Source organism: Lupinus angustifolius, chromosome LG04, assembly GCF_001865875.1.
Source record: "Lupinus angustifolius cultivar Tanjil chromosome LG04, LupAngTanjil_v1.0, whole genome shotgun sequence".
Classification (NCBI taxonomy): domain Eukaryota; kingdom Viridiplantae; phylum Streptophyta; class Magnoliopsida; order Fabales; family Fabaceae; genus Lupinus; species Lupinus angustifolius.
Genome location: NC_032012.1, coordinates 5,973,190 through 5,996,780, shown reverse-complemented (window position 1 = coordinate 5,996,780; position 23,591 = coordinate 5,973,190). Strand labels below are relative to the sequence as shown.

Below are 23,591 nucleotides of genomic sequence, written 5' to 3'. Positions count from 1 at the left end.
CCTTTTTGATAAAGAATTAATCTCTTTTCGGAATGTGTGACTATCCCTCCCAACAAATGTTATACTTTTAGGAATCAAATCATTGACATTATGAAAATCTAGAAGAGTCTTATACAACTAAACTAACACGTTGTTAATTGATATTAAAAAATTGATTGAATAATGCATTGATAAAATATATAACAATCATAATACCTACTCTACACTCTAAAGGTATCACATATTCATTAATTTACTTTTCAAAAAATATTTTATTTTGAGATATAATATAATATTTTATTATTATCTTATAATAAATTTTAGTGACTATATTATAAGGTTAAATTCATCATATATGTTCTCTGGTATTAAACGGGAATGGACGATATTAAATGCCAGGTAGAATGAAGATGATCAAAAGTCTTGGTTGAAATGTCTTGTGAACACGCTTCGGGAGGTACTTAACAAAGTTCTTTGACGATCAAGCGAGTATAGAGTCTTTAGAGATATATTGAGAGTAAATAAGAGAGAAGTTAGAGCAATAACAATAATTATCCACAATAAATGAGGGAATGATAATTAATTATACACATTGCATAAGATTCTCTATTTATAGAGTTTGAAGTTGTTGATGTGGCGTCTGACCATTGGTGTGTACAATGCGGATATGTCGGGTTGTTCTTGTTCACCTTGCAGGTCTGCAATTGTTGTATTGATGAGGTAGGTGGAATATGTAGGCGGCGTTAGGGATGGCAAAAAACCCGTACCCGCGGGTAAAACCTGTATGGGCACAGTACGAGTCACAAATGGGTACCCGCAGGTATTATAAACGAGTTTTTGAAAATACTCGTAGTACATACGGGTGAGTACGGATATTATGGTATCGGTACCCGACGGTATTCATTATTTATATGATTAATATATTATATTTAATTAAAATAAAAAATACATTATTCTAACATTTATTACACTATGTATATTTTTCTCTTTACTTTGTTTACATATTTTATCGAGTTTGGTGGTAAAACACTCTACAAATATTATTACATGTGTAAAAACACACATATTTTACAAAGAAAATATATAATTTTTGTTAAAGAAATGAGGGGAAAAAATCACACAAATAGAAAACACCAATAAATTTAGCATTTTTGCCAAATATTCAATCAAAATATACAAAAATAATTAAGTTTCATCTTATTTGAAACACAATAGAAGTAAAAAATTTAAAATTTATTTATAATAGAGGAAACCCGCGGGTACCAAAAATACCTGCGAATACCCATACATGGGTACCCATATGAGTACAGGCGGGTATGTGTATTACTCTTCTATTTTGAAACGGGTAGTGGGTAGCTACTACCCGTGCCTGCCTGTGCCCGTTGCCATCCCTAGGCGGTGTGACAGGTGAAATGTCAGCTTGCATTAATGACGAGTCAGCGACACCTTGATGGCGAGATTAGAGATGCATTAAATGACAAGTTATAGACATTAATGACGCGTCAGAATCATTTAGGACACCTATGGTATGTTTGACCCACGTAAAGTGGGTGAACAAGAGAGAGTTTAGTTGGACAACATATTCGAATCAGATTAGGAATAGCCCGGATTTATCCGGGAGGAACAATATACATTACAAGTACAATATATATTTTTATATATATTCATTACTATAAAAACTTAAAAACATAAACATCCAATTAAATCTATTTTTATATTTATTCATTATTATAGAAATATAAATATAAGATTGAAAATTGGTGAAATAGCTACAAATATGCAGCTAAAAACAGATAAGCACGAGTGCAAATAAGATATTTAGTTGCCGGTGAATAATAAATTAATAATAATTCTAAAAACTTGCATAAAAACACATACAACTCATCATATTTAAATATAAATATATTTATATTTTTTGATACTATCATTTATTATTAAATTTTAATTAGAATTACATTTTTAATATGTTGTTTTATATATATATATATATATCTTCATATAACTCTTGAGTCGGAGAAGTAAAAAAAGAAAGCATTTCCAGGTAGATGCCACGTGTCCCACTTATCAGAACATGTCTGAACGCATCAATACCAATTTTCCGTCCAAGTTCATTTTCCCTGAAAATTCTTGTTTGACTGATCAGAGTTCTATCCACATTTTCTCTGTCATATAATAAGAGGCTTTTCTCACATCATTCTTCCGCATTCAAACAAATCTATACTCATCAATGGCAGCATCAACACCCGTTCAGAAAACAGAGGAGGAGTGGAGACTCGTTCTCTCTCCTGAACAGTTTCGGATCCTTCGTCACAAAGGAACTGAGTAAGTCTTTTCCTTTGGAATTGGGAACTTTAAATTTCCAATCTTTTATCCTTCTCCGATTTTGCTACAACTATATGGTTGATTTTCAGATTTTGGGTATGTTAGAAATTGCGAAATTTGTATATTTTTTTTTCAAAAAAATTGAAGTTAACTCAACGGGTGTTCATGGTGAATGAGAAACTAATTTAATTGGCGTTTCAAATTGCCTTGTCATTATTATTTATTTATGTTTTGTTCCTTTGAAAACATATTTAGATCATCCCATGGTGATGTTATTTTAGGGGTAAATTGGTGTGATTGCTCTGCTGAACATAATAAATTTCGTTTCTTTCTGCTACACGCAGCTTTTAGTGGATAGAGATCCTTTGTCTCAAAAGCTGTCCCCTTTCCTTGTATCCGTCCAATGAGTTTTGAGCAAGTAATAGAAAAATCCGTCCAATCAGTTTTGAACAAGTAATAGAAAAATGTAACATTTCTTTTTGTTTAAATAACAATTTTTAATTGGTGGAAACAGGAAATTGAGACAGAGGTGATCCATCCCGGTTCGCTTTTAGTGTCATTCCATCAATCATTGGAATTTTTCCATCAAGAAAATATTCAATCCCATTTATTTTTCTATAAAAAAAGATGTGTGTACATGTTTGCAGTGCATCCCATTGGTACAGACTTTGGAATCATATTGCACATTATTAGTATCATTTTTTGTGTGTGTAAAACATATGTAGTTCAATGGATGATGTCCTTGATAGAATAAATATATGTTTGTAACATTTGTATTACTTACATTGTCAATTATGATGAAATATGAATGATGAATGATACATGAAGAGTGTAAAAAAATTCTTACATTGTCGATGCATACATATTTTTTCTAGATGTATATATCCATTTGAGCATTGAAATTGATTTACACGTGTTGATTTTAACTGTTTCACATGTGCAGATTGAAGGGTACTGGAGAATATAACAAGTTCTATGAAGAAGGAGTTTACAAATGTGCTGGCTGTGGAACACCACTTTACAAGTCTGATACCAAATTTGATTCTGGTTGTGGTTGGCCTGCTTTCTTTGAAGGTTTTCCTGGTGCTATCAATCGTTCAGTGAGTTTTTTATATGTTCCTTTTTTCATTGTTAACATCTCTTGTTGTTGTTGAAATTGCATTGTGATAATGATAGAACATTTTGATTTTCAGCCTGACCCAGATGGGAGGAGGATTGAGATAACTTGTGCAGCATGTGATGGACATTTGGGTCATGTTTTCAAAGGAGAAGGGTTCAAGACACCCACTGATGAACGCCATTGTGTCAATAGTGTTTCTGTTAAGTTTATTCCAGCAAATTCTGCTGCTTTACTATGAACCCTTACTTTGTTGATCTATAGTGAAAATAATATATGTCTTTTGTTTTACTTGTTAGCTAAGTTGCTCTTGCAATGTGTTGAAGCTTGAATGAATGAGAAAGGAGTGTGTATTTGACAGTAATAAAATCATTTCTTGTTGTTTTGTCTTTTACATAACTCTCTGTAGATAAAGATTACATGACTAGTTTTATGCATGAGAACATGTCTGGATTTGATTGCAAATGAGTTAAATATCTATGAACTAACGATCTAAAAATTTATACACAGTCATCATGTACTTTTCATTTGAATTACTTTTTTTTTAGAACGAATGATGGTTGAAAATGAATAGTGCGTGGCGCAGTGAGCCACTGATTGTCAGTGTATACGTCTTTTTAGAGAGACCGAAAGATAACTTATCTCCTCTCGTCACTAGACGTGCACTATTTTGTTTAGTTTTAGAAATATTTTTGTGAAAAAAATGATTAAATAGGACAATGTCATGATTTTAGAAGCAGATGACTTATCTTATTCTCTTCTTTTTATCTTTCACAATCTACTGGTGCAAAAAGATATCATTTCATTTTCAAGGTAATATATTATGTGTATTTATCCTTTCTCTTCAATATCTCACTAATACTGACTGACTGTACTTCCAAGAATCTAAACAAAACAACTTCACAAAAGTTGTCATTTATTAGACCAAATTGCAAGTGAAAAATTGTGAATATCTATGGCAAAAATGATTCATATGCATGCCCCAAATGGATGCAATCCAACAATTCAACCAGATTTTATGTTGCCAAAGGTTGCCCTCAAAATCCAAAACTTCCTTACCGTGATGGGAAATCATATAACATTTGGAAATGTAATAATGGTGATGTTTCTACGTCATTTCTCTCTCTCAACTTTAATGGAATGATTGAATTGTTGTTTCAAATGGGTCATTGCAACTTAGGTTTTCCCCCCTCATAATTTAATAAGGAGTTATAAGATATATCATTCTATAAGATCATTATGTGAAGAATATAAGAACGTACGATATATATTAGAAATTAAAATAATAAATATCATCTTATATAAAAAGATAGAAACGTTAATGTTAAAATATAAAATTTAAATATATATAATTAAATAAACTTTTTATAATTGATCTCTATATGATTTTATATTTTGAAATGATTTATTTATTGTCAATGTTAATGAACACTTCTCCTTCAATATAAGTTACTAGACATTCATTTATCTATGCATTTTTTATTTGATTATACGACCTGTTTTTTTATAATTTTTATAGTTGAAAAACTCATTCTACAATTGTTGTAACAATAAGTAAAATCATTGTTAAATTTAACATAACATAAACTAATCGGTACATAAACAATGTGTCTTTCACTTTAAATCAATATATTGAAATATTATTAAGTTCTTCCATCTAATATTGTTACGCATTTCAATGATGTAAGTCTTAAATTGACTATCAAGTATTACCCAACTAAACAAAAATCTTCTCGATAAATTTTGAAAATTCAATTAATTTTGTTCACAAAAAATAACAAAATTGTTATACCCAAACAAAACATAAAGCAACTCAATATTTGTTTTGGAAAAATGATTATGAAATTTCTAAGTTATTTGAGTTTCATATTTACAAAATATAAAATAATTCAATATGATAATGATTATTTGTTTTTCATTAAACACGCCATGTCATTTGTAATTTTTTTTGAACTTATAGAGTTATAGATGATATACAAATTTGTAAAAAGTTAAGGGAAATTCAGGATGTGCATTTGTATACTCCTAGGGTGCACATAGCATCGTCAAACTCTCATACATCTTAATAAAATGAGATATATTACTTGTGAATCAATAATTATAATGTGGGAAAATTTATGAGATATTATAAAAGGAGAATATATAATTTTCTTAAATAAATAGCTTTCTGAAAAAAGCATGGAGATGTCTAGCTTGTTTGCCAAATAGTTCAGCCAATATTGGAAATAGGCCAATGGCTATTTTATCTATTCTTAATAAATTTGTTAGCATCCAAAAACAACTTACAAACAGATTGAACAAATATAAATTTAATATTTTCAATATCAACAAGTCTAATATAATCCATAAATAATTAAGTTTTTTAAGTGTGTCAACATGAGAATAAGATTTATCAAAATAGAGTAGATAACTAAACACCATTGCAATGATCTTTAAATCTCAAAATATATTAATCTTTCGATATTTAATACATGTTTGGTGTACACAAAAAATAATGTTATATAAAATCTAAGTGATTTTTTCTTAAATTTTTGTTTCCGCCAGAATTTCAGAAATCCATATCCATATAATTGAGAGTGAGAAGTATAGTGTAAGTAAATCTAATATTTATCACATTCTTGTGATATTTTAAAACATTTAATCAGTAATCATCATTTTCCCCCACGGGGAACATGTATCCTTGATTTTATTTTAATATTTTAATATTCAATTTTTAATGTATTTAATATTCAATTTTTAATGTATTTAATGTTGTGTTTTAGTAAAAAAATTATTGAACTTATTTTAATATATATACTTTTTAAGGAGTGGTATGTTAATACAAAATTAAAAAGAATATTATATCCATGTTGCAAAGAGATAATTTATCTCCTTAAATTAATTAAATGGTGAGACATGCATTCTTCCATTTTCTGATTTTAATATTCTTCATTTCATAATATTCTAACTTAAATGTTGAATGAATTATTATAAATAGAATAAATGGAAGAATACATATGTCATCATATAAGTCATTTAAGGAATAAAATTATTTCCTCACATAAAAAAAATATTATATTTTGCAGTTAAATTATGTAAACTTTCACATTGTTAATAATTTTTTATATAAAAAATAGCCAAATCAAGTATTGCATCAAAATTTCATATTCTATAAATCTCATATATCAAAATTTACAAAATCTCAACATTATTTATATCAATTATATATATTAAAATTAGTGTAACATATATATGTAAGTGAAATATATGAAAAATGAAGTCATTTGATTACACATCTATCAATGTTCAACTCTATCAAATTTGAGATCAATGATATGTGCATTAAACCAAACCAGACAATTTGGTCATTCATCGAACTTGCAAACATCTCATATTCACAATCTTATTTGAATAAGAGGTTGAATCGCTTTGGACTATGAAAGTTATGTTCTGCCCAAGTTAAATTTAGTTAAATTGGAATAATTTGGGAAATGAAAAAGATAATTTACTCAAAGAAATTAAAAAGTGAGGAACACTTATCATATGTTTTGTTTCATTCTATTGAAAAATATCACCCTAATATAATTATAAATTTTATATAATTATATATTATTTTATATTGTGCAACCTAATGATTTAATAAGTTAAATCTAATATGAGATATGGTTTCGTTTGATGTTTGATTTTGATTACATAATATTGTTTGAGATAAATAGTTTTGGTGATAAATAACTATTAATCTACTAATCTATATTCTAGAAAAATATTAACAACATAAAAACAATTTTAATTTAACTCAATGTAAATGAATCTCTACTCATAGTGTTTAATAATGAATATATTTTAATATACATGTATTTATATATATATATATTTATATATATATATATATATATTAAACTTTTGGATTGCACTTTTAATTGATATGATGAATACCCTATAATAAATATATGAAATATATTTTAATATTTATGTATGGTTAGTATAAATTTTTAACATGGTCAATACGTTTTTATTTGTATTTAAAAGTATATCATAATTAACACATAATGTATAATGCATAAACATATAAAAACTTGCAATGGGGATATATTAAATGTATTTCACTTAATATTTATTGGATATATTAAATGACTTTCAATAAATATTTAATGTATTAAATGTCTTTATTGGTATTTCATGCATTTGACAAGAGTTTTTATTTTTTTAATTTCTCAATAAAACTATACATCTTATATACTATTAATAAATAAAATATGTATATATATAACACTAATAGTTGAGTAAATGACTCAGATATGAGATTGAGTGAATGAATCATTAGATAGAGTAGGGACTCAATAGCTACACCAGTTAGTATGATTTAAATTAATTTTAAAAAAAAATCATAGTAACTAACATTATTTAATAAATTATGAACTAAATTTAAAAACATTATAGTGCATAATTTCAACCATTATTATAAAATATCATAAATAAATTAAAAATATTATCAAATAACTTATATTTTATAATTTAATTGCGATAAAAATGCACAATTAAATTTAAAATTTAATGAAACAACTAGGATTTCGCTAGAACATTAACTAGCAAATGACAAAATTAACTTCAAATAAGTTGAAAACATTTGTTTTTTTCATCTCAAAATATTGTGAAAAGTTCACAAAACCCTCTTAAACTTTATGTGTTTTGCTAGTAGACACTATAAACTATTTTTTTTCATAACTATTCCTTAAACTTTAATTATTGGTGAAATTAATACCTAGATATATATATATACATACAATTTTAAATTATTAACAATGAAATTGAAATTAACACATTAGATAATAATATAAAAGTGATGAAATCTAACAATAACAAGCTACGGTAATTATAAAAATATGATGAAATGTTTAATAAAAGCTATCAATTTGAAAATACTTGCTAGTTGCTAATCTTCATTCAAGTATGCAAATATATTATTGTATAATAATCATCCATGGCCACAAGTTTAAAACATACAAACCGTAAGAAAATGATAATTTATTATTCTTGAACTTTTTGAGCACAAGCATCATTTATAGTGAGTCCCTAGTAAATTGTAGCTTTCCATCGTGAAATCTGCGGAAGCAAACAAAGCAAAGGCAATTGCTAAGGCACAAAAGGCCTAAATGAACAGGCATAGTCACATAGATACACGCCACAATGAAAAGAAAAACGTTTTTTTGTGAAAGTAGACATCAATTTCATCAATAATTAAAATTTAAAGAGTAATTATGAAGAAAAATTAGTTTATATATGTAATTACAAAACGCAAAGTTTAAGGTGGTTTTGTGAATTTTTCTCTTGTTTTAATTATTTTTAAAATATTTTTGATTGACTGGCTTGGTCCAATCATATAATTTACCGGGTTTAGAGTTAAACTCATTGAGTCAAACTTTTTTATCTTAATTATAATGTAAAACTTGCTAGATGAAAAGGTTAGATCGATCAAATGTTCTATTCGTGGTGGAACCATGGAAATGACTAATCTATTTTTATACAATCATGATAAAGAGTAATGTAGTTAATCCCCTAGCTCACATTTAATCATTATCAATTAGTTTTATGTTATATTATTTGTAATCAGATATACAATAATATTAAATTTATTATTGTGAGAAATGAGATAAATTAATATGAATCATTAGATCTTATTTGAACAATTAAAATTAAATTATATATATATATTTTAAGTGATCATGTGACAAATAATTAATTTTTTAATCTAACCATTCATATAAAGTTGTAATGCTCAAATTTATTGTTGTTAGACATTATTTACCAGTAAATTATTACTAATTTTATATTTTTATATTTCCACTTATCTAAAATGTGAAACGATTTTAGGTCAATGAAAGCTATATAAACGTGCTTCTTAATGAAAGGTATAAAAGGTGTACTTGAGGATTCAAACTTAACATCTTACAACTCTACAGATTAGAGGGATTTTTGAGATAATATAAACTTTTATCGTACATCAAAAGTATCTCATGGTTTCGAGACATGTTGGAAAGGACAGTCATAAACTCTAAAATGATTAGTTCATTAACAAAAAAATGAAAGAATATTCTTAGTAGTACAGAAAAAATATCTGGTGGCTGATAATGAAAAATAACATCTTTTGAGAGCTAGAGATTAACCAAGTAAATTTTATTTGTCCTAATAAGATCTTTCCTCTTTATATTATGATGAGAATAAAATATCTCCTCATATTAGGAGATAATTTATTTTCTTAAATTCATTTACTGTTTGACACATATTTTATTTTTTCTTTTATAATATATTTTAAAATGAAAATTTCTAGAAAGAATTGAAATAAAACTATGTGTCAAACGACTAATGAATTTAAGAATATAAGTTATGTTATGACAAAATAATTTATCATGTATTAGTAATCTATATATGGCCATAAGGAACATAACAATCGACCAATGACTTTGTGAATTCATAAAACAAAAACAAAGAGTCATTTTGTGCTTAATTTAGTTAAAACATACAAATGAAAATTTTGTTTTTATGATTGTAATATCAATATACTGACAATATAAAGATTTATATTGTCATCAATCAGTGCATTATCTATTATTTATTTGCATTACTTTTATTTAAATATCAATTATGGTTAAAAATAAATGGTAAATAATGCATTTGTAACAAATATTACATTGTCAATGTATACATTGATTTCTTTTTATTTATTTTGCCTAAATAAACTTAGGTGTTAAGTTTCAAACAGTCATTAATCATCAAAGCCAACAACTCATAACTTTTCATTATATTATTATAATTTTATTAGCCTTAAACTACTTTGGCATACTTTACCTCTTCCATATTTGTTTTTTTTATAAAAAAAAATCATATTTAAACACACATTTATATTCTATTTTGAAGGATACGTTTATTTACACACTTTCTTCATTTTTCTTTAATGCAATTTTCCTTATGGATTTAAATAGGGTTATTGTACTAATTTTTTAAATTATTCAATAATTTTTTAAACCATGTATAACCTTAACTATTAAAAGAAAATGAGGAATATAAAACATAATTACATCTGGGAGCCTTGTAATTTTATTATTTAATAAATTGGTTGAATTGTTTGATTGAAAAGCGAGTTAATGTTTTTGGGTATAATTAAATATATCATTTTATCCTACATGTAAGTAATTAATCTATTTTAGGTATGTGACTATCAAAACTCTTAATAAGTATTACTCTCAAAATTAAACTTTTTATCTATTACAATATTAGGAAATTGAGTGAGATATTAGAAAATCTAAACTCTATTAAATTTATTCAGTAGCTGTATGTGATGAAGAATAGTAGGTGTATTATAATAAACTTTTAATGAGGTAAATTGATTGGCCATTTTAAACAGGATCCTTTAATAGATATTGAGATTTATTATATTATTTAAATTAATGAATGTATTTAATTTGATTGAAGTTTTGCAAAATATCTATAAAAAGTGAAGAAATAATATAAACACATATTAAATATTGACTGTATTTGTATTTGTATTTGAATGAATGAATAGGATAGATTAATTAGAGTATACTCTCATCTTTTAAGGGGTGTGTAATTATATTTACCTCTCCTAGGTACTCACTGTAATATATTTATAAGAGAGTGATTGATTCATGTAATTTTCTAAATCTATAGGATATGATATTGTAACTAGTCATTTAAATATTAGATTTTATTTATTTATTATTCTATCTTGTTTTTTTCTTGGTGTTATTGTATGATTAATAATAAAACACATTTGATTTTTTTTATGAAGGGTGTTAGATGTTGGATTCCTATTTGTATGAATGAAAGATACCATGTTTATTTGCTGCAGGGTGGAGGAGACTCTTGATTAAAAATTATAATAAAAATTAATAACATGGTAATTGGATAATTGTCTTAATGGTGATATTAAAGAATTTGATTAGTGTAATGTATATGTAATGTCAATTGTTGTTATATTATAATTGATCTATATTTGACTTCATATTTTGAAGTTATTTAATGATTAACTAGTTGTAATGTTATTGAACATTTCTTCCTCGATATGATTTAGTAGATAATCAATTACATTGTTATACATGCATTTCACATTCAATTACACAATATATTTTCACAATATTCAGTTTAAAATATTCTTTCTATCGTTGTTGTGGTGAGAGGTAAAATCATTACTACGTTTAAAAGAAAATAATCTAATAGGTAAACAACATTTGTTTACTTTCAATCAACTTATCTAAAAATGTTATTGATTCATTTCATCCAACATTGCTATGTATATCAATGATGTAAGTTTCAAATTGATTATCAAGCATCATCCAATAAGTTCAACAAAAATCAACTAGATGAACTTACAAATTCAATTAGTTTTGTAGTATCAAAACTAGAGAATAAAATAGTTGGACTCATACATGACGTAACAACTAAATATTCGATTTAGAGAAACCATCATGAAGTTGTTTAAGTTGCATGTTCATAATAACCTAAAATAACTCAATACAATAATGATTATTTATTTTTTATGAAACATATCATATTGTTGAAAAAAATAAATTTGAAATTATAGAATTGTAGATAGTATTTTAAAATTGCATTTGCATCGTTGTCTCTGAGTCAGCTAGTGCTATAAGGTATGAGTAAATTTAAATGCATTTTAATATTATTTAGTATAAATATCTAAGTTCAATCTTAAGAATTATACTTGTGGATGAGACAATTATCTATTTGAAAATAGATTAGTTCTTTTAATATAGGTTGAGAAGCTCAATTGTATTATATTTTGTATATATCTAAAAGGAATCATTTTTCAACACATTTGGTAAAAAAAATATAATGAACGGAAATAAATTAATTTAGGAATTATTTTTCAATAAATTTGGTAAAAAAATTTAATGAATGGAAATAAATTAATGTATTAAATATATACCAAAAAAATTTAATGTATTAATTTTTCTACTTTTGCACTACATATTTTTGTACCACATGCAGCTCCCCTAGTCACACAATAGAGAAGGAGACGTTAAAGAGTTTTTTATTAAGTAACTAATTTATTATAACATTCAATATTGGCATTAAAAATAATGTTATTTTATTTTATTTGTAAATATATTATATTTATAATATTTATTTCTATATATTAAGATATAGCATTTAATATTATATAATAAAAAAACATTTTTTCTGTGTATAAAGCACCCCACTCTGTGCATGCAGTTTCAGCAAAAGTGAAGTGAAAGAGAGAGAAAAACAGTGAAGTTTCTTTCTCATTCTCAAATTTTCGAAGATCATCTTTCGTTTGATTCTTCGCAAGTTTGTTCTTCAATCAGGTATATATGTGTTCAGTATCCAACGCTGGTTATAGTTTTCTTATTCTTCTATATATATATAAGCAAGTTTTATTTTTTACTTATTAGTAACAATCTATTTTTTTAAATCACTTTTCTAATATGTGGTTGAATTTGGAGTACTGATATGTGATTGAATTCATTTGGGTACTCTAAATTTTCAATCTTTTTTCAACTGGGTATGTTCTTAAGGCTGAGATTAATTATTGTATATGTTTCTGGGGAATGTATTTTTTCTATCTTAATTTTATCTTTATGCGTTGGTTGATTGATTTTGTCTATATCTCAACGTTTCAGGAAGTTATTTACAGTACCGTTGCAACACTGATATATAGAGGTAATGGATTTTCAGTTCTTTGAAGTTTAATGCATGCAATGCAGTACTATAATCTAGTCTTGGTTATTTTGTTTTTCATTTTTGATCAACAATGCTGTAAAATTTCTGCTAGATTTTCCTCATCAATTTTGATTTTACTTGTTACCTTTTAATGGAACTTGTTTTGGAATAAGTAAATATTGATGCTTTGTGAATGGATTGTAGATAAAACTTGGGAAGTGTGTTCATAAGTTTTATCTTTTTTAGTATTTTGTAGTTTTGATTTGCAGCTGAAATGGCATCAAAGGGTACAAGTGGTGGCAGAAAAGGAAGGAGGAATAAGAAAAAATTGAGGGTTGATCCATCTTCATTGGAGCCAAACAAGATTGTTCCTTCACCTCAACATGAAAGTACAGAATATGAATTCTCTAGTGTGAAACATGAAATGAGCCCAGGTCAAGTGCAAGCAGCTGCTTCTAAGTTGCTTAATGTTAGCCAAGGTAATTCGAGTCGGTCGGAACTTGACTTTGCATTGACTAATGCTGTAGATGCATTGGAGCTCAGGCTTAACCGAAGGACAGAGGGAAATGGGGCGGATGGTTGCCCGGATTTTAAGAGGAAAGAACTAACAGAAGCCAGGTTGGAAGAACTTATCCTTGCTGATTTGCACATCAGATTTACGAGACTAATAAAAAAAATTGCTGCACTTAGCTCCTGCACTGAAGAAGCTGCTACTAAGGCCATGTTAAGGTTTTCCAATTGTTCTGGTGGTAGTGATACTTTTTCTAATATATTTGATAATACTTTAGCATTTCTTAGAAATGGCCAAGAGATTGATCTTTCAAAAGAGCACTGTTTCGAAGATTTAGTGCACCTTGAGAAGTATGTCATAGCTGAAATGGTCTGTATTCTTCAAGAGGTTAGGCCACCCTTAAGTGTTCGAGATGCCTTGTGGCGTTTGTTAGTTTTTGACCTGAATCTGTTACAAGCTTGTGAAGTGGACACTGAGCCTTTAAGCTGTTTACGATGCCACCACAGAACTTCTGATGGCTGTTCTTCTGTCCAAACTGAATCACAATCGAAATTAGAAGCACAAGGTCATGAATTGAAGCTTCCAATTCCTTTTAAATCAGTTCCCTCAGGTTTGTATTATTCTTAAACTTCTCTGGTATATGTAAAATATTTTGGTACATTCTCGTAATTCTCAATCTGAGAAATCCTTTTGTGACAGGAAATCCTGGTGCTCAAAATTTAAAGAATTCTCAAGTTCTTGGTGGACTCTCAGAGAAAGAGGGTGATTCTGTTGATAAATCACTTAGTACTGCTGCAACATCTCAATCTCACCGGATGGTAGAATTGTGTGGATGTTTTAGAAAGTTCCATTCCAATTGCACTAATAGGGACTACACTCTTCGGCAGAAGTTCATTGTGGAAAAAACAAGACCGGCAAATGGGCCTAGAGGGCCTTCAAAAACAGGAAAGGTGGCCAGCTTGAATGCTTTGATCTTGAATAAAAATGTTAAATCTGTAATGGAAACTACTACTATAAACTCGAAGAGTGCATCATCGTCAAATATAAGCAACACTGTGGGACTTGATCGGAGTGAAGACAGGTCTTCCACAAGTCCTATCCGGTGCAATAATGAGGATCCTAATAGTGATTGTTTGAGGATACCAGACAACAAGTCTCTGACAGAATGGATACCCCAGGAGAATAAGGATGAATTGATTTTGAAGCTGGTTCCAAAGGTTCAGGAGCTTCAAGATGAGATTAAGAAATGGACAGAGTGGGGTAATGAGAAGGTTATGCATGCTGCGAATGAGCTAAGCAAAGACAAGGATCTGCTAACGACGCTAAAGAAAGAACGAGACGAAAACGAGCAACTTCTGAAAGAGAGGCAATATCTAGAGGAGAGCAGCTTGAGGAGGATTTCTGAGATGGAAAGTGCATTGGATAATGCGAGAGACAAGGTGGGACTAGCTAATGCCACTGTCCGGAAACTTGAGGCACAGAAAGCTGCTTTCAAGAAAGAAATGGAGGCTGCTAATTTACGTGCAGCCGAATCAGCAAAAAGTTTCCAAGAGGGCTTAAAGAGGGAGAAGGATACACAACTTAAGATCCAGTCAGAAGACAAGGAGAAATCCTTGTTTCAGGAAATACTGGTGACTGAGAAACATAAATTCGCTCAGCTGCAACAGGAATTAAAGCAAGCAAAAGAAAAAAAGGAGCAAGCTGAGGTATGCTATTTTAAAGCTTATTGTAACTGATTTTCCATGCATTTTCTATCTCGTAAATGCTCACTTGATATCGATACTAACATGTATGGTCTGTGCTATAGTTTGATGACTTTGATCTCGTGTTGTCATCAATATACTAGCCTTTATCCCTAAAAAAGCATAAGCTTATGCTCAGAATTTATACGAATGAATCGAAATGCACCATCGCTAGTACCTCTACATTAAATGGTTCAAATTATTTCCATTTCCGCAGTGTTTACTTAACAAAGTAAAACCAACTAATTACCTTCTAAAAATGTGAATATTGTAGTGAAACATGAGGGTACATACAACTATTTTTCTGTCCATAGATGCAAAGTGAGTTTTGTTACTAGGTCTATTCTCATTGTGAAGTTAAAATATCACAGGTTAGATGGCGGCAGGCAAGAAAGGCAACAGAAGAAGTTCTCCAGCGAGCCAGTTCTATAAGAAAAGAACGAGAGAGAAATGAGGAGGCAACAAAATACAAGGAGGAGCAGATGAAACTGAAAGCAGAAAAGAGTCTGCAGAGTTATGAAGCTGATATAAAGAAATATGAAGAAGAAATTGCGGAACTTAGAAGGAAGGAGAACAATTCAAAAATTGCTGCAATAAGAAGCGAAATTGGCGATGAAGAAGCATGGAACACTTTTGTGGCCGAACTGGTTACAGATATGAATGACTTTTCTTTGTCGGGTAGGGTAAAACGCGAAAGAGAATGCGTTATGTGCCTGTATAAGGAGATTTCTGTTGTATTTCTTCCATGTGCTCATCAGGTTGTTTGTGAAGAATGCAATGAGCTCCTTGTGAATCAAGGCATGCAAGATTGTCCTTCTTGCAGGACTCCTATCCAGAAGCGTATGTCTGTACGCCATGCCGTAAGAGGCCAATCTTATGTTTTCGGCTGAGTGAGTTGAGACTTAAAGAATACATTGAATTCCAACAACAACAACAACAAAAAGAATAATACAATCAAACCATGTAATATGTAAATCAAGGTTTCAGATACAATAAGTTGTTTTCAGTGCTTATGAATTATGATGATTCTTCTGCTATTGCCTCTTCTTTCTTATTATTATGATTTTTTGATGTTGAAGTTAATTCTTTTCTCTCATGAAGCTGCACTTTTCTTACTTAGCTTGTTCAAAAATAAAATGCTTAGATTCTTCCTCATCATATCCTTTTCTCACATAGTAAGAATATCTTTCCTTAGCAGCTCCTTTTTTGAGGTTAAACAAAGGTTAGGAACATAATGGAGATAAATAATATAAGACCAATACTTATTGCTCAATCTATTTTTTACTTTCCTAAATTTTCCCCCTAATAGTCAAAATGAAGGATAGAAATCTTTGCAATTATCTCTTTCCAAATAAGGGAAAATAGGGAAGAAAAAAAATATAGTTTCTTTATAAAAATTACTATATAAAAATGACAACCAGAATATTTTAGATGATGCCTTGTAATAAAGATAAGGAAACTAATTTTCTATTCAAACATGGCCTTGTAGGTTAGCTTAAACTTAACTAACTTCTTATAGTCTTATTGGTTTTATGTAATAGTTTTGACTCCAAAACTACTTAAGAGCTAAGCTTTCAAACTTGAAGTGGTTAGGAACCCTTAGTTGTTGTGTATGGCGTTTTTTCTTACATAAAGTGTTGAAAATTTTGAGTATTACTGAATGGGTTAGTTTGGAGTGGTTATGATATAATAAAAGAAGACTACATATATATTATTTGATACTTGTCTTTTACCTGTTTCTTTACCTTATTTGATTACCATTATGCATTTTATTATTATGTGATTTGTGACTATTTGTTGTGTTTCTTTCCATATTTTATGTATCTTATTCTAAACTTACTTGACCTTGTGATTATGGGTGTGTTTGTCACTCTTATTGATAAATATATGCCAAGTAGTAGTTTAAAACAGTTTTAGAGTCACACACAAGGCATAACTCTTGTATGTGAGTCTTCTAAAATTTACTTTAGTTTTGTTCTACTTCATATAATAACATGTCAATTTTATGAACCCCAACTCTTCATTAAGAGTCAGACTCATCTAAGTAATGGAGAAGGAAGTGCTGTATAAAATAAAATAAAAAACATGATAAAAAAATAATTATATCCTTTTATTTACACTTTTATCCTAAAACTAGGTGTAAAAATATCACTTCTTTTTCTAGTAATGAAGAGAATCCTCACTCCTTCATTAATCATGACAATTATTATTACTAATAAAAATCTTATGAAGTTAGTGTTTTATGGACAGAACATGATACAAACAAAATAGGATGTTCTGCCATGTAATTATTTTTACATATACTTTTTCATTGAAAGTGTTGAGATCTTTTGTCATATGTTACTTTGTATCAAATATTGTTATGCTTCATCTTATTCTAATCAAATATGTTTTGCGTACAACTAAAATAAGTTGTTTATTTGGTTTTATGAGATGTGTGGATATATTAAAGATTAAAAATCTACTAGAGATCATTTATTATTAAAGAAAGTTGCCAAAATAAGCTAGGTTGTATATATGACTCTATTATGATATGTATACCTAAGGAAACAAATTCAGTAAAACCTATAACGTTTTTTATGGAGAATTATTAGTTTTTTTTTTTTTTTCTGTGGGTGAGATTTGAACTTTCAACCTTCTTCATTTATATTTTTCACTCTAACCATTAAACTACCTTATAATTCATTTTTTGTTGTTATTGATGAGACTCGAATCCACAATCTCATAAACTTCGTTCCTAACCTTATGACCGAAACCTATAACATGTTCAATGAAATGTGACAATAGAATTGGAGACCATAAAGGTAGAAAGTGAAATGATGGTGATGTTCTTTCTAATGAGAACAAAAATGGCAATCCATTTAAATTAATCTAAACTACTTGATGTTGATGACTGATGGAAGATGTTTGATTAATTGGGGAATGATGAACTTAGGTTTAGGGACTAATTGCTCCAATAATTAGTGTAAGGTGAAAGAACCAATTGATTGGGGATAGGCACGTACCATCATTAGGTTATCATGTTTGTTACAATTTAAAGTTGTTAACCACTTTTATTTGGATATAAATACTCTTGTAACTCATGACACTGTCATTTTATACTTTATTGAAACATTAACATTCACCGACCAGACATTAATCTAGTGATATAAGGTTCTGCTAAATCTCTAGAGACTAAAATGTTAGAAGTTCGATTCGTGAGAGCAACACTTATTGGAAGGGATAATCATAAATCCCGAAAGAGATTAGTTGCTTACCCACAAAAATAAATAATACACTTGTTAGTACAAAAAAACGCTAATATTGGTTTCTAATAAGGGTGAGTATGGTCAAGTTGGGACGAGTTAAGGTTTGTCTCTTACCTGTCCCTAAATGTTGGTCGGACCATTTTTTGAACTCGGACCTAACCTAGACCCAAAGCTAACCCGGACCTAAATATCGACCAAGACAGCATTTAAACCTGAACCCGACCTAGACCTGATTAAATATAATGCATACTCATTTCATTTAGATAAAATTTTCTCAATATTATTTATTATTATGAATATGTAATTTGATATATAAAATGATATATATATATATATATTATTATTAATCATGTATATATATGATGGGGAAAAAATTAAAGAATCAATGATATTTTTGACCAAAAATATGTTGTTAATTTGTACACAATTGAATAGAGACACCTACAATTATGATGAGTGAGTGATCGTGAGACGGGCCAAACCGGGTCATGTTTGGTCTCTACCGATCCTAAATATTGATTGAGTCTAATTTTTGAACTTGAACTCAACCCCCAATGAGACCTGACTTTATTCGAACTTGATCATGGTCGAGCTACATCAGGTGAGTGGGTAGGGCCGGGTCCCGCTCATCCCTAGTTTGAAATGATCTTTTTATATGTTAAATCTTATTGTTTTATTACTTATTTGCGAGATAATAAAAAATCAACTATGTTAGTTAAAGTTATAAGATATCTAGTTAGAAACGAAATAAAAAATAGACATTAAAGTTTTACCCTTCTTATATGAGTTTTCTTGTTTTGACTAAGATTAGTTGGATCCGATAAAACTTTGAAATGCTAAAAAATAAAAAATAATAGAAACTAATGGAGTTCTTGTCTAATTGTCTCTGATTTTCTCTATCTACATTTTGAGTTCTTAATGTTCAATGAAAATGACTCTAAAGGAATCTCAGCTTCACCAACTGTCCTTGGGTTGGGTAGTGTAAATAAATTCAAATGATAGTAGCATTTACAAATTGCTTAATAGAGTAAGTAAATTAAAGTTTAAGAGGAGTGTATGAGATTAATTTTAGACGTTCTTAAATAACAATAATTGCAATGTAGCTTCTATGATGCTACTGAAGAAGTAAGATTTCATTCAACTACCACCCACAAAAATATATATAAGAAAAAAGATAAATTATCCTACAAAAGTTGTCTTTTCTATATATACATATAAATAATACATGTGTTACAAGATAATAATTAGTGTATAAGAAAATATATCAATACTAAATATAAACATGTATTCAAAGAAGTGCTAGCCATGTAAGCTGTTATAAACCTCTATATATCATTACCCAAATTTGTTTGTAAAACAAGAGAAATAAATATCTATGAAAACAAAATATATATTTTGCATCACCCTATACATTTGATTGTTATAAAAGTCAGAAATGACTGCAAATCACGAGATGCAAGACTAATGAAAAAAACAAATGATTAACATACTCTCAATGAGGCTTCTAAAGATTGAACCTGCTTAATTTATTTAGATCATTTCCATTTGCCACCTCAACATGGCATATAATATTTTGTTATGTTATGTTTGATTTCAATTGAATTAAGATGTTGTAATTAATTTTCTATATTATATTTATGAAATACTTGAAACACATAACATAACTCATATTTTGTTCCATCATGTTCTAGGATGAGGATCCTCTTCAGTTTTAGATGAGATTATGATATATGACAAAATTTTTAATTTAATAGCTATGATATCATATTATTTATCAAAAATAAAAATTAAAAGAAATTCATTTTCATGTTCCAGAGGAGTTGAACTCCATTTTCTAATATGTTTAACCAAAAGCATTAGATACCTACGACTTAGGCATAGAACTCCTTGCCTCTTTCTCATGTGCCTCTTTTACTTCTACACTGGCATAACACCAAGTTCTCTGTGTGGTTTATTTGAGTTTATATTATGATTCATATTATTATATATTGTTATAAGATTTTCTTTAAAATAAACTTGTATATGACATTTGATATGATAAGTTAACAAGGTCATGGAATAACTATCTTATCTAATATATAAATGATAATAATTGTATTTCAATAAATTCTCTTTCTAACTAGAAAATGATATAACTTATAAATTGTTCATTAATAAATAAAATCTTATTTTATAACGGATGACTTCTTAGTGTTTACCTATAAAGATTATTTATAAGCTAATTTTATAAAATTATTTATCATTATTTCTTTCCTTTAAAAAAAACTCATATTTCTTAATTTTATAATTCACGTGAAATAAGTAAGGATCATTTTCATTAACGGAAAGACAAGTAGTATAAAAAGTAAAGGAACAGTAATATGATAAGACATTTTATTATTAATCATGTATATATATGATGGGGAAAAAATTAAAGAATCAATGATATTTTTGACCAAAAATATGTTGTTAATTTGTACACAATTGAATAGAGACACCTACAATTATGATGAGTGAGTGATCGTGAGACGGGCCAAACCGGGTCATGTTTGGTCTCTACCGATCCTAAATATTGATTGAGTCTAATTTTTGAACTTGAACTCAACCCCCAATGAGACCTGACTTTATTCGAACTTGATCATGGTCGAGCTACATCAGGTGAGTGGGTAGGGCCGGGTCCCGCTCATCCCTAGTTTGAAATGATCTTTTTATATGTTAAATCTTATTGTTTTATTACTTATTTGCGAGATAATAAAAAATCAACTATGTTAGTTAAAGTTATAAGATATCTAGTTAGAAACGAAATAAAAAATAGACATTAAAGTTTTACCCTTCTTATATGAGTTTTCTTGTTTTGACTAAGATTAGTTGGATCCGATAAAACTTTGAAATGCTAAAAAATAAAAAATAATAGAAACTAATGGAGTTCTTGTCTAATTGTCTCTGATTTTCTCTATCTACATTTTGAGTTCTTAATGTTCAATGAAAATGACTCTAAAGGAATCTCAGCTTCACCAACTGTCCTTGGGTTGGGTAGTGTAAATAAATTCAAATGATAGTAGCATTTACAAATTGCTTAATAGAGTAAGTAAATTAAAGTTTAAGAGGAGTGTATGAGATTAATTTTAGACGTTCTTAAATAACAATAATTGCAATGTAGCTTCTATGATGCTACTGAAGAAGTAAGATTTCATTCAACTACCACCCACAAAAATATATATAAGAAAAAAGATAAATTATCCTACAAAAGTTGTCTTTTCTATATATACATATAAATAATACATGTGTTACAAGATAATAATTAGTGTATAAGAAAATATATCAATACTAAATATAAACATGTATTCAAAGAAGTGCTAGCCATGTAAGCTGTTATAAACCTCTATATATCATTACCCAAATTTGTTTGTAAAACAAGAGAAATAAATATCTATGAAAACAAAATATATATTTTGCATCACCCTATACATTTGATTGTTATAAAAGTCAGAAATGACTGCAAATCACGAGATGCAAGACTAATGAAAAAAACAAATGATTAACATACTCTCAATGAGGCTTCTAAAGATTGAACCTGCTTAATTTATTTAGATCATTTCCATTTGCCACCTCAACATGGCATATAATATTTTGTTATGTTATGTTTGATTTCAATTGAATTAAGATGTTGTAATTAATTTTCTATATTATATTTATGAAATACTTGAAACACATAACATAACTCATATTTTGTTCCATCATGTTCTAGGATGAGGATCCTCTTCAGTTTTAGATGAGATTATGATATATGACAAAATTTTTAATTTAATAGCTATGATATCATATTATTTATCAAAAATAAAAATTAAAAGAAATTCATTTTCATGTTCCAGAGGAGTTGAACTCCATTTTCTAATATGTTTAACCAAAAGCATTAGATACCTACGACTTAGGCATAGAACTCCTTGCCTCTTTCTCATGTGCCTCTTTTACTTCTACACTGGCATAACACCAAGTTCTCTGTGTGGTTTATTTGAGTTTATATTATGATTCATATTATTATATATTGTTATAAGATTTTCTTTAAAATAAACTTGTATATGACATTTGATATGATAAGTTAACAAGGTCATGGAATAACTATCTTATCTAATATATAAATGATAATAATTGTATTTCAATAAATTCTCTTTCTAACTAGAAAATGATATAACTTATAAATTGTTCATTAATAAATAAAATCTTATTTTATAACGGATGACTTCTTAGTGTTTACCTATAAAGATTATTTATAAGCTAATTTTATAAAATTATTTATCATTATTTCTTTCCTTTAAAAAAAACTCATATTTCTTAATTTTATAATTCACGTGAAATAAGTAAGGATCATTTTCATTAACGGAAAGACAAGTAGTATAAAAAGTAAAGGAACAGTAATATGATAAGACATTTTACTCTTTTATATACAATGAAATAACACTTTTGTTATTAAAAATACATGTAAAATCAAATACTTGTCTCTCCATTAATAAAGAGGATACTTATTTGTGTGGAACAAAATTTCTAATTCAACTTTCATGATGCACTCCAATGTGTTGCTCGGAGGTTGTGCAAAACATTAGCAAGAGTCTAGCATTCACCCAAAACCTTTTCGAAGTAGTGAAACTAGTATGAGAGTTGCTTACTCATAATTAGGTTTTATTTCAAAGGAGACTAACTCTTTAGTTGATTTTATGACAAAGATTGAAGCCCAATCGAAACTTCCACCGGTTTGGCACAACAGCAATATTAGATATATATCTCTTTTTAATGGAGAGATACGTGCATGTTTTTACACTTGTTTTTAATTATAAAAGTGTAATTTTATTATAATCAAAAGAATAAATATATTATTAAAAATTATATTTTTCTTTGTTTTTTTTGAAACATTTGTTTCTCCGTTACCATATTAACTCCTTTTTAACTGTTTTCTTTTTATGACTTTAGATATACAAAAAAGACTTTCATGATGGCCCTTGTGA

At 28.2% G+C, this 23,591-nt stretch overlaps 2 protein-coding genes across 4 annotated transcripts; both read left to right on the top strand.

Annotated features, from left to right (window-relative positions):
- On the top strand, positions 2,119-3,812 carry LOC109345293 (peptide methionine sulfoxide reductase B5-like). Its single transcript, XM_019584206.1, has 3 exons — positions 2,119-2,301; positions 3,245-3,401; positions 3,495-3,812. Exons 1-3 carry the CDS (start codon positions 2,207-2,209, stop codon positions 3,657-3,659), a joined length of 417 nt encoding a protein of 138 aa, XP_019439751.1. The 5' UTR covers positions 2,119-2,206; the 3' UTR covers positions 3,660-3,812.
- Positions 12,672-16,377, top strand: LOC109345292 (putative E3 ubiquitin-protein ligase RF298). 3 transcript variants are annotated; one of them, XM_019584204.1, is made up of 5 exons: positions 12,672-12,756; positions 13,072-13,111; positions 13,381-14,232; positions 14,322-15,328; positions 15,736-16,377. In XM_019584204.1, the coding sequence occupies exons 3-5, from the start codon at positions 13,386-13,388 to the stop codon at positions 16,252-16,254; spliced, it is 2,373 nt and encodes a 790-aa protein (XP_019439749.1). In that variant the 5' UTR covers positions 12,672-12,756; positions 13,072-13,111; positions 13,381-13,385; the 3' UTR covers positions 16,255-16,377. The 3 variants fall into 3 exon arrangements, with proteins under 3 accessions (XP_019439749.1, XP_019439750.1, XP_019439748.1); XM_019584205.1 differs by having other exon boundaries at positions 13,368-14,232; XM_019584203.1 differs by lacking the exon at positions 12,672-12,756 and having other exon boundaries at positions 12,918-13,111.